The sequence below is a fragment of the Phalaenopsis equestris genome, unplaced genomic scaffold (assembly GCF_001263595.1).
Source record: "Phalaenopsis equestris unplaced genomic scaffold, ASM126359v1 Scaffold000932, whole genome shotgun sequence".
In the NCBI taxonomy this organism is placed as follows: Eukaryota; Viridiplantae; Streptophyta; class Magnoliopsida; order Asparagales; family Orchidaceae; genus Phalaenopsis; species Phalaenopsis equestris.
In genome coordinates this window covers 454,111-471,369 of record NW_018165371.1, presented here as the reverse complement: position 1 = coordinate 471,369, position 17,259 = coordinate 454,111, and the positions used below count along the sequence as shown (strand labels likewise).

Genomic DNA, 17,259 nt, shown 5'->3' with positions numbered 1-17,259 from the left:
TATATTAATATATTATTATTATTAATTTATTATATATTATAATTTATAAAATTTTATTTTTTAAAATATCATAAATTTTTTATATATAATTATTTTAAATTATTTTATATTTCGAACAATAATGATTCGAACACGAACGAACACATAACTGTTCGTGTTTGGTTCATTTAACTAAGCGAACGAAAAAAATTTGTTCACGTTCGTCTCGTTTACCTATCGAACGAATCGAACACGAACTTATTGACGAACCGAACACGAACTGTTTGCGAACAACGAGCTTTTTTGACAGCCCTGCGGGCAAGGGTGGTCGACAAGCTGTAGTCGATGAAGGTTGGCGGCCACAGGGACCGAAAGTTATCATTGGGTCTTTGGTCCATAACATTCTTTGGAATTCATTCTTCTCCTTCTCCCTCCTCAAATTAAGAGAGGGGGTCTATTTATATCTTTTGGCAACTAAATTCTCCAACCAATTGATTGGATAACCAAAATTAATCTTCCTAATTATAAGGATTTTAAAATCATTTGAAAGCCTTAATGACCTCAAAATTATGGGAGATTAGGCTCGTTAAATTCCTTTCGCCGAGACACTTGATTTGAATATAAATATGTCAAATTTGGAATTCATTTTACTGTTCAGTTGATGATCCAAAACTTCCAAATGTGATTTAATGACTTGATATGGGCTTAATTGGATTCAATTCAAACCAATTTTGGCATCAGTTGGTTCGTTTTGTTGAGACGGTCAGTTTGACTACAAATTTGTTGAAATTGGGGCTCTAGATGATCTTGAACTTAAATATGGAATATTTCGTGCTAAAATATGCCTCATGGTTCAAGCTAGATGATAAAAAATTTTTGACGACACATCAACTGCTCCCTTTTTTTTTAGTAATATTTTCTATTCCGTCCGAAAATAAATATTCTAGAAATTTATACTTTGAAGTGTTTTGAGTTGTTGTGCGTGCTCCGTGAAGATGATGGAGGCGGCCAAACAATGATACTCCAACAGTATTAGTGACTGTAGGGCACCGCAGTGCATCTAGAGTTGCAGTCACGCATGCACGAGTACGTATGTGCGCTTGCACAAGCAGAAGAGCATGATTTTGTGTTTATGGATTTGATGAGGTCCGTGGTTGGGTACGAACACAATCAAGAATGCAACAATGCATGCTAAGTTGTGGCGTATGCTTGTGTGTGTGCGAGCACTTGTGGGTGTCGATGCGGGTGCGAGGGGCAGGCACGTGTGTGTCAGAGCTGATGCACGTGCGGAAGGTTGACATAAGCATCAACATCGACAATAAGTGCATGTGTGTGATGGTGTGGGAGAGTGCACAAGATAGAGGGGGACGCTCACAGGGGGAACAGCAGCATCACATAGATAGAGGGGGACGCTCACAGGGGGAACAGCAGCATCACATAGATGCGTGTGGCACTACGATGGGCTGTTAGACGGCCGTTGTGCGGGCCGGATCAATGCACCTGGTTGGATTAATCAGTCGCCCTACAGAGAGGGCAACATAGCAAGCTGTTAGAAAGCGGCAGAAGCCATTATGGGTCATTATAAAAGTTCCCAACATTTATCATGAAGTTGATCATCATCACCATCATCATCATCATCATCATCATCATCATCATGCAATAACTATAGTCTTTTATATTATATTATTCCATCGATACATACTTTTTAAATAAAGCTGTCGGTAATATATAAAAGTATAATGCTGTTAAACCGTCTAAAGCTAGTTGTATCAAAAACAATCTCTATCCATCATAGTATTCGACAATTAATAATACAATAAATAATGTAGGATACATTAATAATTGAGGCAATTATTGATACATAAAATAACAAATATTATGGCATATTATAAAATTTCAAATACTTTGAGCATTAATTATATTTTAATCGGCTTATTCGCTTGATGTTGGAGGAGCTTTGATTTTAAGCACCCGATCCTTACGACTTTTGAAAAGAGAAAGAAAAAAGATTAAAAAGATCTCATGTAAATAGTCGAGGATTATTTTGACACTTCGATAAATTTGGCTTGATCATACATCACAAATTTATAAGCATATTAAAATATATTTAAATTATAGGGGGATTTAATTACATGCTATTAAAATCAAATGATTAAAAAATATGTTAAAAACTCTTCATACATCACAAAAGAAAGGATAGATAATTATAGCAATGGTTAAACCCCCTATAAATTTTTTTTTTCCGTGATTTTAATGCTGCTGCAAAAACCTATTAAATATATTTTGGGGCAATTATATATTGATTATTTTTCATTGCAATGGATTTTCCAAGTTGTTTTACAAGTGCTGAGAAAACGTTTTGCATTGCAATTTTTAATCTCTTACAAGGATTTAAATTTTTGCAAATGCTCTAGAATTACGCTAATACAAAACGTTTTAATGCTAAAATTTGTAGAGCACTCTGGTCGACTCATTCAATGGGCAAAGGAACTAAATGAATTCGACAAAATCTACATCTCCTCGACAACTATCAAAGCGTAAGCATAGCTGATTTCCTGGCCGACTTCTTAGAACCATGCTTGCCGAGCGAAAGGACCGGTGCAGACTGAATGACATGGACTTTGTACATTTATGGAGCCTCCAACCAGGAGAGGGCGGGCATAGGACTGGCTCTAAGCAATCCGAATGGAGAATTTGCCTGTCATTCAATGTCCATTGAGTTTGAGGTCACTAACAACCGGAAGGAGTACAAAGCCTTGATCATCATGTTGCACCTAGCTTACGATATGGGTGCCCGACACCTGCACATGAAGCCAGACTCCTAGCTGGTAGTGAACTAGGTAAATGGGGAATTTGAAGCCAGAGGTAAGATGATGGCTAATTATTTTAGCAGAGCCAAGAACAAAGTCTAAAAGTTGTCTGATTTCATAATAAAACACATCATCAAGGAGGACAATCAGGTGACTGATCTCCTTTCCAAGTCCATTCGCTTAAGAGAGGGATCAACTCATAAGTTATTGTGACCAACTATTGAAGAACCCAAAGAAATGGAGGTGGAGACTGAAGAAATGAGGAGCTGGATGGATCTTTATATCCACTACCTAAAAACTGGTGAAACAGCGGAAAAAATCACTGATCCAAAAAGGTTCAATTGTAAGGTTGCCCAATACATACTGATTGAAGGAATACTATTTATGAAGTCGGCTTCTTCTCTTTATCTGAAATGCTTATGTGAGAGTAAAAAAAAAATATCTTCGGTGAGTTATACATTATGGAGAATGTGAAAGTCACTCTAGATGGAAAACCCCAGCACACAGGATTCAATAACAGAGATACTTCAAGCCAACACACCTAAAGGGAGAATAAGAATCTCCAAGACGTGCGAGCAGCGTCAGGAGTACGCACCATTACAACATCAACCAAACCAAAGGTTGCAACCACTCATCAACCTCTGACCTTTTGGTATTTAGGGAATTGACATCCTCAAGCCATTCCCGCTGTCAAAGGGTTAGTGCATGTTTCTTCTGATCATGGTGGATTAATTCATTAAGTGGATCAAGGCAAAACCACTCACCCACGTAACAATGGATTTTGTTCAGAAATTATTTTAGACGGACTTCATTTTCAAGTATAGACCGCCACATGTCTTCATCACGTACAACAAAACTCATTTTACAGACAAAGGAGTGAAAGACCTCTGTTAGAGCCATAGTATCAAATGAAAATTTGCACCAGTGCATCACCCCTAGACTAACAGGCATGCCGAAGATGCCAACAAAATAATCCTAAATTTTCTAAGAAAGAAAGTCTAATGCACCAAGGGTAAATGAGCCGATGTCCTATCTTCCATCCTCTAGGCAACTCAAACGATGGCTCCGATCGCTACAATACAATCACCATTTATGTTATCGTACAGGATGAAGACTATGCTACCAATGTATAATCACTACAGTCAATGACTTTTAACTCCTTCGGCTTTCAAAGAGCAGACAGAGTGGCAAGAAGCAAATAATAAGGGAATAACACACACATTTGATTCAGTGGAGGAAATCTGTACCAACCCTGCTCTTCATCAGGAGGAAGTGAAGAGACACACCACATGCTACTACATTAAGCATTTTTAAGAAAGGAAGAATGCCGATCCGACTGCATGCGGGCAATCAATCAACAAGCTCAACCAAACATGAACCAGATTTTTTATTGTCGACGACCTAGCGTGTACAATCTGAAGACCTACAATGGTCGAGGAGTCCCACAAACATGTAGTGGAGATGACCTCAAGCGTTTCTTTCCTTACAAAATTTTTCATGCATATCTCAGTTAAATTTTTATAAGAAAAAGCAATTTTGTTCCTTTTCTTTATGATTTGGTATACTTAAAGTGTCAAAATATATGGATTTCTAATTGAATATGCACCCTTAGGTCTAAATAACACTAGGAGAACTCAGTAAGATTATGTGCTCCAGCATTTAGACAATACTCAAGGAACTTGACCATGAGGAAGCAAATGACGACACTAAAGACGTTCGATAAGCATAATCCAAAAGATGGTTTACGATTCTGGTGCATTTTAAACCTATTCCTAAATTCAAGCCAGACGAAGCTCTGGAGGCAGTTACCTACCCAATAGTGATAAGCTCTGAAAAGAGTACTGCACAAATCATCTTGGAAGCAAGTCTAAGCATGAAACCCCACACAAGGCATTGGTTTGATCAAGCAAACATAACATAAAAATTTCCAACTAATTTGCAAACTTGATGTGGATGAAAATTTTAGAGAAGGCTCATTGCTCAATAGCAACAAGCTCTGCGAAGGGTACTACACAAATCACCCTATAATCGAGCCTCAATAGTATTCAATCTAAAGCAGAGATCCTAACAAGTAACTAAGGTTCGAAAGGTATAAGAGTGAGCCAAAACCATTGCCTCTAATCGGTGAAGCTAGCCGTCAAATAGGTCAAAAACACACGATTGCCCATAGCGATTCCCAACACCCGACTGCCATCCAAACGTCTAAAAATTGATTCTCAACGCTCGAGCATTATAAAACATATGCCTCTCAACTTGCATCAAATAAGGGTCGAGGCGGTTCCCTACTAGTAAAGATAAGCTCTATGAATGGTACAGAGCCAATTGCCAGTGCCAAGTCAAAAGTTGCAGCAGTTTGGTCGACCAAATTAGGCAAAAAATAATGAGATGTGGGTGCCAAGTCAAAAGTTGCAGCAGTTTGGTCGTCTGCAATAATGACTCTATCCAATCGAGGGTGACCGATCAATAAATACACCATAATCGATAAATGAAAAAATAAACACAGGTAAAAACATAGCCAATAAATTTGGTCAAATGCCGTATTGAATTTCATTCATATAATTAGTCAGTCATAAAATTCTTTCATTACAAATGAGGTTATAAATACAATAAAACAAAGATAAATTTTTTTTCTAAGTGAAAAATAGGACTTGAGACTAAATCATGCGTTGGAAAAGCCATCATCCACCATCTCTGGCCCTAAGATATCAAGCTGTCAAGTGGTGAGAAGAGGCCAACCCCACCAACTGGAATCAGTATGCTATGCAAAAAACCTCCCACGGCTCATATTCATTCAACCATTTCTCCAAGTTCTTGAATCGTAAGACGAGTATATGCCCAAACGCTCTGGTTAAATCGATGGCAAATCCCTATTTCCAATCCTTTATTTTTTTTTTTTTTCAGGCTAAGCAAATGAAATTTCCTTATCAACCCAAAAACCATATAGCCATCGGGTTTCATCCGGAAGGAAAATATGTAAGAAAACAACTCCTGCGATCACGAAATCTCCATCCGTCGACAGTAGATCTCGATGGACATGATGATCATGATGAAGTTAAATTAAAACTTGATTTACTCACCCATGTTAGTTTCAATTGTTGCTTGCCTCAAACTGCTCTCTTATCATTTAAGCTCACGCCTTTCTACCACTAACTACTATTAGAAATAATCTCTCCCTATCCTTGGCTGCAATAGTTCCCAGTAATAAATAAATAAATAAATAAATTAATTAATGAAATCCATTTAAAAGTATACTAACTTTAAATAGAGGAATTTATATATCATATAAATTAATTAAAAACTTACCTTCCCTGTACAAAATCCCACAAGATTTTACTCTAGAACACCTCGCATGCTTCGACCCGAGAACAGTCTGGTCACATTCTTTTAAATTTCACGGAAGAAGTAATCAAAGAAATGACTATTTGCGCCAAATAATTACAGATAAAAATGTATAAGTGCATACATAATATGTATAATATTGATAATTTATGTATAGTATTTGTTGAAAAAATTAGGGTGAAGAAAAACTGAAATCGACACAAATACAGAAGAACATAAAGATTTAACAATGTTCGACAAAGATACCTACATCCTCGGGAGCATAACGGCGAATCACTTTCAATATTCAGAAAAGAGATTATAGAATTTGGGATTTACACCTATAGTTACATACATGCCTATTTATAACCCTAGAAAACCCTGTAGTACAATATGTAATTACTAAATTACCCCTATTCCTCACCCCCAACCCACATAAGAAAACTCCCCTGATTTGGACAGAATCTTCCGCTCTGCTCTGCTCCGCTCCAGAATCTGTCCCTCTACTGTCCCTCTATGGTATATGGTCCCTCTATGGTATATGAGTCATATCTAACAAATCTCCACCTTGGTGAATATCCAGCCCCGTAAGATAAATACGTTTTGGAGTTTCTTACATACCAGAAGTGGGTTGAGCCACCATGCTTCTTTAGCAACTGCAAACATTCAAAAAATCAAAGCAATGCAAGAACTTGTTGATAGTAATTATATCAGCTGCATTCTCATCAGTATGAACCTTCTGCAACAGTGTCTCACCAGAAGCAATCAATTCTTTGATCTTGTGATACCTGCCATCAATGTGCTTAGTTCTTGCATGGTACACCTGGTTCTTAGCTAGATAAATAGCACTCTGACTGTCATAATGCAACTGAACTCCACCTTGCTCAACGCCCAGTTCCTTTACTAGCTCAACAAGCCATAAGGCTTATTTTGCAGCTTCAACTACTTCCATTTACTCAGCTTCAGTTATAGATAATGCCACAATAGACTGAATTGTTGATTTACAACATATAGGCCCTCCGCCAAGAGTAAAGACATACTCAGTTGTAGACCTTCTGTCATCAAAATCACCAGCATAGTCAGAATCAACGTACCCCACAATTGAAGGATCATTCTGTTGACTGCCAAAAATAATTCAAAGTCCTACAGTACCCTTCAGATACCTGAAATCTACTTGACTGCTTCTCAATGTCGTCTTCCAGGTTTAGCCATGTATTTGCAGACTTAGCTAACAAGATGAGCCAAATCAGGACGGGTACATACCATTGCATACATCAAGCAGCCAACTACACTGACATATGAAACCTTTGTCATGTCTTTGATTTTTGTATCTGTCTTAGGATACTGAAGAAAGCTTAAAATGATTTGCCAAAGGAGTGCTTACAGGCTTTGCTTTGGTCATCTAAACCCTTTCCAGCACTTTATCAACATAGTCTCGTTGAGATAAACATAATCATCTTGAGCCTCTATCTCGATAAATCTCCATTCCAAGAATATTCTTCTTAGGACCCAAGTCTTTCATGTTATATTCCTGACTTAATAAAGCTTTCAGACATTATTCATATTTTTTGCAGCAATCAGTATATCATCAGCATACAGTAACAGAAAAATAATAGAACGAACATCAAAGCTCTTCACATAAAGACAACAATCATACTCACATCTCTTATATCTAACCTGAATCATGTAGGAGTCAAACCGTTTGTACCATTGTCTTGGAGACTGTTTCAACCCATACATCAATTTCTTTAACCTGCAAACCAGATGCACACCTGTCCATCCAGGTTAAGTGAACCCTTCTGGCTGCTCCATGTAAATCTACTTATCCAGATCACTATGTAAGAAAGCAGTTTAAACATCCATCTGCTCCAAATGCAAATCCCAAATGACTACTAATGCAAACACTACCCTGATCCTGATTGACTACCCTGATTGAAGTATGTCTGACCACAAGAGAAAAGATTTCATCATAATCTATTCCATTTTGCTGTGAAAATCCCTTTGCTGCTGGTCGAGCCTTGAACTTTTTCCCTTCTTTTTCTGATACTGCTGGTTTCCTTTTGTACGCTCACTTGCAACTAATACTCTTCTTTCCCTCAAGAAGTTGAACTAGCTCTCATGTGCGATTTTTCTGCAAAGACTCCATCTCCTCAACTATTGCACCCATCCATTTATCTTTCTCATGGTTAGTGATAGCTCCTTGAAAAGTGAATGGACCATCGCTGCTGATGAGAATTCCACAAGCGACCAAGTCTTCATAACCCAATATTCTAGGAGGCCTTATATTAGTGCGTCTCTGTCTGTCTCTGGCTAGATTATAATTCTACAGATCATCTGGAATGGAATCACCAGGTGTTGGAATCACCAGGTGTTGGCTCTCAGTTGTTTTTGGATGATGTTCTAAATCCATTTGCACTGCATCTGTGCTATTATTCCGCAATCAAAACATTTCCTTACACCTTGTCTTGATTGTGCTGTAACATGGACTGTTCATCAAAAACTGCATCTCTGCTGATCACCATCTTCTTTACAATTGGATCCCAAATGGATCCCAAAACTTCACCTTTCTTATAGCCCAGAAAGATGCATTTTTTGGATTTTGCATCAAGTTTTGATTTGGATTTTGCATCGGATTTTGCATCAAGTTTTGATCTTTCATCTCCAGGTACATGCACATAAGCAGGACAACCGAAAATCCGTAAATGATTAAAATTAACTGGATTACCTGTCCATACCTCTTTTGCGACCTTGCCATCCAATGATGCTTGAAGTGATATATTAATGAGATAACACGCCATATTCACAACCTCTGCCCAGAAACTCTTAAGAAGCTCTGCATTCAGTCTCAAGCATCTTGTCCTTTCAGTTAAGAACCTGTTCATCCTTTCTGCCACACCATTTTGCTGTGGTGACTTGCATACTGAAAAATGCCTTTGAATCTCATGTTCCTCACAGAACTTATGAAACTGCGAATCTGTGTACTCTGTCCCATTATCAGATATAAAATACTTGATCTTTCTTCCAGTTTGGTTCTCCACCTCAGCTTTCCATAGCTTGAATTTATAAAAGACTTCAGATTTCTACTTTAAGAAATACACCCAAACTCTCCTAGAGAAATCATCAATAAAGGTAACAAAATACTGAGATCCTCCTAATGACGATTCCCTAGTAGGGCCCCCTAGTAGGGCCCCATACATCAGAAGAATCCCTTCAGTTTTATGTTTTCCTGTCATAAAACTGACTCTAGTCTGTTTTCCAAGAACACATAACTTACAAAGATCGAACTTGCAGCTTATAACACCATGCAATAGGTTTCTTCTATGCAATTTCGTCATCTCACGTTCACTGAGATGACCTAGACACATATGTCATAGCTTTGTACAATCATCATCCGACTCCACAGAATGAACTTTACCTACAACCGTACTCTCCAACAGTTTGTAGATATTGTCTACAGTTAACTTTCTTTTCATCATCGTCAGTGCACCCTTAATAATTCTGATGGTTTCCCTATCCTCATCTGTCTTAGGAATGAAACCATTTCTATGTAAAATGCCCAAGGAAATCAAATTCTTCTTCAGATCTGGAATATGTCTGGCATCACATAATGTTCTAACTGTGTCGTCATACATCTTAATCCTGACTTCTCCAATACCAATAATATTGTAACATCTATCATCACATAGATAAACCGAGTCAGAATTTGTTGGCCTGTATGAAGTAAACCACTCCCTATTATGTGTTATGTGATAAGAGCATCCTAAATCAAGAATCCATGCATCCGTGAATTGAGTTGATGAAACTGAAAGCATATCGTAATCACTACAATATGAATTGTCACTCTGCACCACATTTATAGACTTTGATGATGCATCACATTTCTCCTCAGTCTGCTTCTTCAGCTTTGGATAATCTCTCTTCATATGACATGGCTCCTTGTAATTGTAGCAATGAATTGTCTTTTTGCCTTTCGACTTGGATTTTAGATATGGAATTTAGCCTTCTAGAACCCACCTTCTCTGTCTTTCTTCCACGATCCTACTTACCATTAACATATAAACTGTCGCCATGAGAGCTTTCCCCTGCATTCTGCTTTCGCTGGTTGTGAGCCAACAATGCTGCAGTAATCTCATCAACTTTGATAGTTTTTTTCCCATATGTAAGAGTAGTGATCAGGTGTTCATAAGAAGAAGGCAATGAACACAACAAAATCATTGCTCGATCTTCATCCTCAATATTTACATCAAACCGTGACAGGTCTGTGATTATTTGATTGAAACCATTAACATGACCATGATTGAAACCATTAACATGTTGTGCCAGATCAGAACCTTCTTGCATCCTTAGCCCATACAACTTTTGCTTCAGATATAATTTATTAGTTAGGGATTTGGAAAAAAATTTAACCATAAACCGAGTTTCCAATTTCTTTCATCTCTTCTGGAGATTTTAGATTCATCACGTGATACATAACTTCATCTGTCAGACATTGTGTATAGTTGTTGCCGCTCGTTGTTGCAATTCTTCCCAATCTTCCTTCCCAATCTTCATCCTCCATGACATCTGGTTTTGTTGCCCGCAAAGCTTTTAAGATTCCCAGTTGAGCCAACAGATCTTTTACCCTTGTTTGCTACAACCCAAAGTTTCTGGTTCCATCAAACTTTGTCACCTCAAACTTTGTACCAGAAAATGCTATCTGAAAATTAATCCTGCAATGAATATTTTTTACAAAAGATCTTTTGCCTGGTTCCCTGTCTTTTCCGCATCTTGGAATAATACCTGCGTCCACTAAGATCTCCCCAAAAAATATCTCCAGCAATAGAATAATCGGAACCAAAATTCAGAAATCGTGAATTTTCTCCTGCAGAAAAGGAATCCAATTGTTCGCCTGCAAGGGAAACCAATTCTTTCCCCCTCCCAGCAGCCAATTTTAGCTGGATAATATTCTTTCTCCGTAGCCTTCACCAAGGAAATTCGGAGCTTCCAAATCACAAGGAAATTCAAATCGGCTCCTTTCCAAATATCTTCGCAAGATTCCCTTCTTTTCCGCACTTTCCTTTTCAGCAAGAATTTTCTTTCTTGATTCACTATTCATAGAAGCTTGCTGAATTCTTTGTCGAATTGCTGTGAAGGTCTTCCCGCAACACTGTTCGGCGCTGAACAGAACCCTCGCTCCAACTCCTTTGCGAGGTATCACAGAGCCCTCACGACTTTGCAGATCCGAAGCGTCTGTCGTGAACAAAGCCCCTCGCTAGTCGCAAATCTGAAGTTGTGAATCCCTCCTGTCGCCAATTCGCAGATCTTCGCGAATATGCTTCGGCCGCGCACGATCTGTTTGGCTCTGCAGACGATTTGCTTCATCTGATCTGCTTGTTCGCGAACCGCCGAGAACCTCCAAAGTCTCTGCCTAAGTCCCCGTCCTTCCTGCGCTGACTCCTCTTAGGCTTCACTAACTCCTAGAATTCGCAGAAGCCTGAATCCTTGAAACCTAGCCGCCAAATTTTCTTAAAATCTTTTTTGTTCCTGCGCCGGAAAATTCTATGCCCTCCAACCTCTCTCTGATACCACTTGTTGAGGAAATTAGGGCAAAGAAAAACAGAAATTGATACAAATCCAGAAGAACACAAAGATTTAACGAGGTTCGGCAAAGATGTCAACGTCCTCGGGAGCAGAGTGGTGAATTCTTTTCAATATTCAGAAAAGAGATTACAGAATTTGGGATTTACACCTAGGGTTACATACAAACATGTTTATAACCCTAGAAAACCCTGTAGTACAATATGTAATTACTAAATTACCCCTGCTCCTCACCCCCAACCCACATAAGGAAACTCCCGTGATTTGGACAGAATCTTCCGCTCCAGAATCTGCCCATCTATGGTACATGAGTCATATCTAACAGTATTATATAACAATTATGTAATAAAATGTAGAATTTTATAAAAATAATTGGGTGACTTTCAGAGGATGCAAAAAATGAGTTATATTTAAAATTTATCGAACATTTTTCTCATTCTCAAATTTTTGGGCGTTATAAACCTAAGGTGTATTCACCAGACTGAGGCTTGACTATCTTCTAGAATGATAGATGTTAAAGCACTACTAAAAAAATGTTTTTGAACACACTTATTTAAAAATACTTTTAAAATAAACTGCTAAAAATATTTAAAAAAAACATAAAAATATTTAAATTTGTTATTAAAAACCTTTGCAGCATTAGCAATCATAACAATTTAAAATCCAATGCAAAGAACCTAGTAGAGATTTTTGTCGTTGAGGATGCCTGTATAAAGTGTTGCGAAAACTCTTTTTGTTAGGTAGTGGTGAGATACTCTATTTTTCCGAGTATTATGTCTGTCGGTCATTCGACAAGTTTCGCAAGTTCTTTGGTGACATGACTGTTTTTCCCAGATAAAATTGAAATGACAAATAAGGACTCCAAAATCAAGTCCACATTCAAAAGATTTGCGGCGACAAAGTGATTATTTAGTGCGTTTGCGTTGCATCAAAGTCCAACACACACACAGATAATTGAAGTGACTGATAGAGTCACTAAAAATTTTTATGCAAAAAAATCGAAAAAGAAAAAAATCATGAGGCCAAAAGAATGATATATTATGAGTTGACGAGTATATGCTCGGGCCCTTGTCCCAAAGGCAGGAAAACACTCTAAGATTCATACTCTGGCAATTATACTTTGACATTCATACTAATGACCTCGAGATTTGTGCCCATTGATAAAATTTATTTATGTGGTACAACCACTTGTGTTAGTCAATCGTCGATGATAAGTCTTACGCAGTCACTACAAAAGAAAGAGTTTTCACAGTATTTAATACAAATATCTACAGCGATAAAAATCTCTACTATATGCTTTGCTGTAGATTTTAAATTGCTGCAATTGCTTGCGCTACAAAGGCCAGTGGTTTTAATTATTTTTATGTAATTTTTATTATTTTTAGCAGTATTTTTTAAAATTGCCTTTAAACAGGTGCTAACAAAAGCCTTATTTCTTACTAGTGTTCTTGATCATGATAAGTCTATCTTAGGGTAGTTCAATAGTGTGATAAATATATATTTATAATATAGACTAATCACATTATGAATAGAAGAAATATTTTTAGTTAAATAATTAAAGTCCTCCATAGATAAATCGCTTATGTTGGACCTTTTGGTTAGTATGGGGAATAAAAATTTAATATTCTAAAAAAATATTTAATAAAACTATTGGTTGGGATAAGATCTTTAAAAAAAAAAAAACTTTTTGAGTAGTATATTGAACCTGTTTGACATGTCTTCTCAATTATTTTGTTTCACCACAATCAACTTCAAATTCTCTCAAATAACTAAATATCCTACTCAATAAATTCATCTTAGCTACTATTAAGAAGCATAAAAATAACATTATATAACCCAATTATAATAAAGTTTTCTTAATTATTCAATATGATCTTATTTTATATATGATACATATGTATTTCTGTTTTAAACACGTGATCATGATTTTGAGTAAATCATTTGGTATTAAGAAAAGTGACGTATATTTTTTTAGAGTACAGACAAATGGAGCATGATCATGTGGTTTTTAGCTCTAATCTCATAATTTGTTTTTTCTTTAATAGTATGTATAGTAGGAAAAAATATTCTGCTCGGACATCCGTACGTACTGACAGGCTAACCACCGGCCTCCACGTTGCCCGCTGATGAATTGTATGATGACCTGACGGCTGGTGGTTGGGCGTCTAGACTTGCGTTGTCCAGACACAATATTTCCTCTTTAGGATTAAAGCTTCATTACATAACTATCACCCTATATATTTGGTTAAGACTAGTACTACTACTTTCATATTGAGACTATTATGATATTATTGTGTGAATAATGTTCTGAGTGATACTACTTCTTCAAATATACTTCAAAAATTATAAGGCAAAAAAATAACAATAGAATTTTGTACACCTTTTAAAACAAAGTTACCCCTAATTACCTTTTCATTTTCTTTCTTGAGGATCTTCAATAGTATCATCTCATAGGATACATTTATGCAAATCATGAGTATTCAAAAAGCTTGTAAATACATCTACCATTTTGATATTAAAATTATTGCTCAACATTATGAAATGAAATTATCAATCATTAATTTTATATCGATATCCATCGTAAAATCACTTTTAAAATATATCATCAGTGAACTCGCTAGAAAATCATATAAAAAAAACTAATACATAACCCCTTAATTTCACCCCTCCTACTAATGAATGTGAGATTTATAGTAAAACATAATGATATTAAAAAGAATTGAATGAGTATTATCAACTAAATATATTATTAGTTAATAAATTTCCTCAAATTTAATATACTTTGATTATTTCAATAGTGACAAACAATTTTGCTAATCAAGTACAATTTCTTTTCAGTGAGTAAAATGATGCTTAAAGATATGGCCACCAATGGTTCCAAAGACTTTGAAGACTTTGTTGAGGTGGGGTCTTATGGAGGTATTTTAAGAGAAATCAACTTCCTCATTTTAAGATTCTTATGTAATCTTTCTTCAACTAAAACAAAGTTTATGAGTCTCTGTCCTGACTTGAAATAATGTCTTTTTATGGGTATAAATAATAATATTTTCTTATATGAAATGTCATGATAGAAGGTACAAATCATGTTATGAGAAATATAAAAATATTAGTTTATATCTAAAATACTTAGTTGATAATCATAAAAAAATAGAAAAGTTAATGAAACAAAAAAAAAAGGGGCAATTACATGCAAACCCACTAAAATTTACTATTTATAAATTAACCTCTCTTTGATCTTTTTTCAAATTCTCACTCAAATATTCAAATTTGTGATTGACCCCAATCTAATTTTTTTTTTTTTTTATCAAATTTTCTATAGTTTTCTCGTGACACACATAAATACTGGCGATTAATTTGTAAATATTAATATTTTGGATGGTCAGTATATAATTATACCAAAAAAAAAAAAAAAAAAAAAACAAAAAAAAAAAAAAAAAAAAACTCAAAAGTGCAAATAAAATGAGCAAAACTGAACTTCTTTTAGAAAATGGAATCTGAATTACTTAAATCTATAAGAAAAATTACTACGCCTATTTTGAATACTAATATCGTACAATCAACACTTTGAATCGCCTAAAAGTGCTTTATTAGCACAGCGTTTACGTGCAAAATTAAACCTGCGCTAATAACAGCCACCCCCTCCACAGTTTCAAAATGCCAACAGTAACCTTGCCGGAGACCGCTCAGTCCTTGAGGTCCCTCACCCGCGAGCCGAACATCTGCTCGAGCAGTATCACAACAGTCATCGAAAGGCCGGCATCGAAGCCTGGCTGCACGATGAGGCGGAACACATCGCCGTCGAAAGCGACGCCGGCCACCGGCTCCTTCCTTCTGATCTCCGCTACTTGCCGCCGTCGATCATCATAGACAGCACAAGCTCTGTGCGAGAAGGAACCCTCAATGCCGTAAATGATCCCTTCTTCGCGGCCGTAAGTGGTCATATATGCTAGTTCTTTGGATGGGAGCAGAGAAACGTGCTTTCGCACAGAGAACCGAGGCCGCGAAGCCGATGCATCGCCGTCAAAGATATGCCAGTGGTCTGCTATGCTTAGTTTCTGCATTAGAAAGAAGAGAGGTTCCAAGCAACAAGAAATTAGAAGAATCCCATGGGTGAAATTGATGAAATTCCCAAATCTCTCTTTTCCGGGAAAAAAACAGGAAATTTACATATATATATTCATTGACCTATTTCACAGCCAAAATTTAATTTTTACACCAATAACAGCATTTCTCATGCATGAAAAAGATATAAATAGTGTAATCCATCTTTATATACATAAGAAAGACATTTTAGATGTAAAAATTGAAGTTTGGATGTGAGATAAACAAATACATTAGAATTAGGTGCTATGTATGCAAGTTTTCCAAAAAGAATGGATTTGGCATTTGGAGAGGTTCAAATTTAAATTTTTATTTATACGAGAAAAAAAAATTGATCTTTTATCGTTTCAGAAATATTAATCTATCCCTCCTGAAATATTACTTTAACCTTCATTGTTATAGTCTCTCTTACATTGAATTTAAGGGACAATTTACCCCCTACCAAAACATCAAAAAGGAGAACGGTTCCGCTTCGGCCCCATTCAAAAACCAAAATAATTGAGCCGAATTGTATCAAAATCCCATTCCCAAGTCCAATTTACTGACCTAGAAATATCGGTAGATTGGAAGGAGCTTTTACCTTACGGCGTATGGTGTAGAGGGGCTTGCCGGCAGCATCCATGAGGACGATCTCTGTGCGACTCGCGGATGAATAGTTGTCGACTCGGAAGCTAAGGTTTCCCTTGGAATCGAAGACTGTGAAGCCGCTACAGTTGAAGAGGAGAGACTTACGCCAGACGGTGAGGGTTGCCGGCTGCGATTCGGCCGAGATGGACGCAAGAGGAGACGAAGAGATGGGTGAGTTCGGGTAGATCTTTGCCATGTCTTTCCGGCAAGTTCTGCCGGCTGCCGTCGCGGTGAGGTTGGGATGAAGGAGGCAGGCGTGAAGAAGATGAGGTCTTGGTCCCCACGAGCCTGCAATATATAAAAGACTTATGGGCATAAATACCCCTATATTTGGTACTTATAACGATGTTGTCAGCCACATTTTTATTTAATTAAAGGGAATGCCGGGTGCCGTAATATGGCATAAAAATTGTATGAATATGCTGTCATCATGTGGTGTAATTTAAAAAAATCAAATAAAAAACTAAGTGAAGAATACTATTAAAATCATGGTCCCGTATCTTTTTTTTTTTTAAAAGAAATTTTATATAATTCTATTTTTATAGAAAAATTTTATTTGATTTTAATTTTCTAATTTAGATATATAAAACTATAAACTATTTATTTATTCTATTGTTATATGATTAAAATTATATATGTATAATACTTTATAATCAACATTATTTCTTACTGAGACGATTGAAAAAAACTTATAATTTGAACAAAAACGTTGTGCATTACTAGATTAGAACCAACTGAATTATTTAGTGTAAATTAAATAGAATTTATTAAGATCATTCTTCATACTTCCCAGTAATCAATACCCTTCAACTATATATATATATATATATATAATTGATGAGTAGTA

At 36.4% G+C, this 17,259-nt stretch overlaps 1 protein-coding gene across 1 annotated transcript; it reads right to left on the bottom strand.

Annotated features, from left to right (window-relative positions):
• Positions 1-15,192: 15,192 nt before the first annotated feature.
• On the bottom strand, positions 15,193-16,663 carry LOC110032370 (protein LURP-one-related 8-like). The gene is made up of 2 exons (XM_020735986.1): positions 16,366-16,663; positions 15,193-15,739 (listed from the first exon to the last, which is right to left on the bottom strand). Exons 1-2 carry the CDS (start codon positions 16,606-16,608, stop codon positions 15,368-15,370), a joined length of 615 nt encoding a protein of 204 aa, XP_020591645.1. The 5' UTR covers positions 16,609-16,663; the 3' UTR covers positions 15,193-15,367.
• Positions 16,664-17,259: the final 596 nt, after the last annotated feature.

Bases quoted from the DNA above. Each gene is read 5' to 3' on its own strand.
- LOC110032370 (XM_020735986.1), bottom strand. From the start codon at position 16,608: ATGGCAAAGATCTACCCGAACTCACCCATCTCTTCGTCTCCTCTTGCG. The intron at 15,740-16,365 runs GTAAAAGCTCCT...TTTCTAATGCAG, and splicing joins TCTACACCATACGCCGTAAG to AAACTAAGCATAGCAGACCA.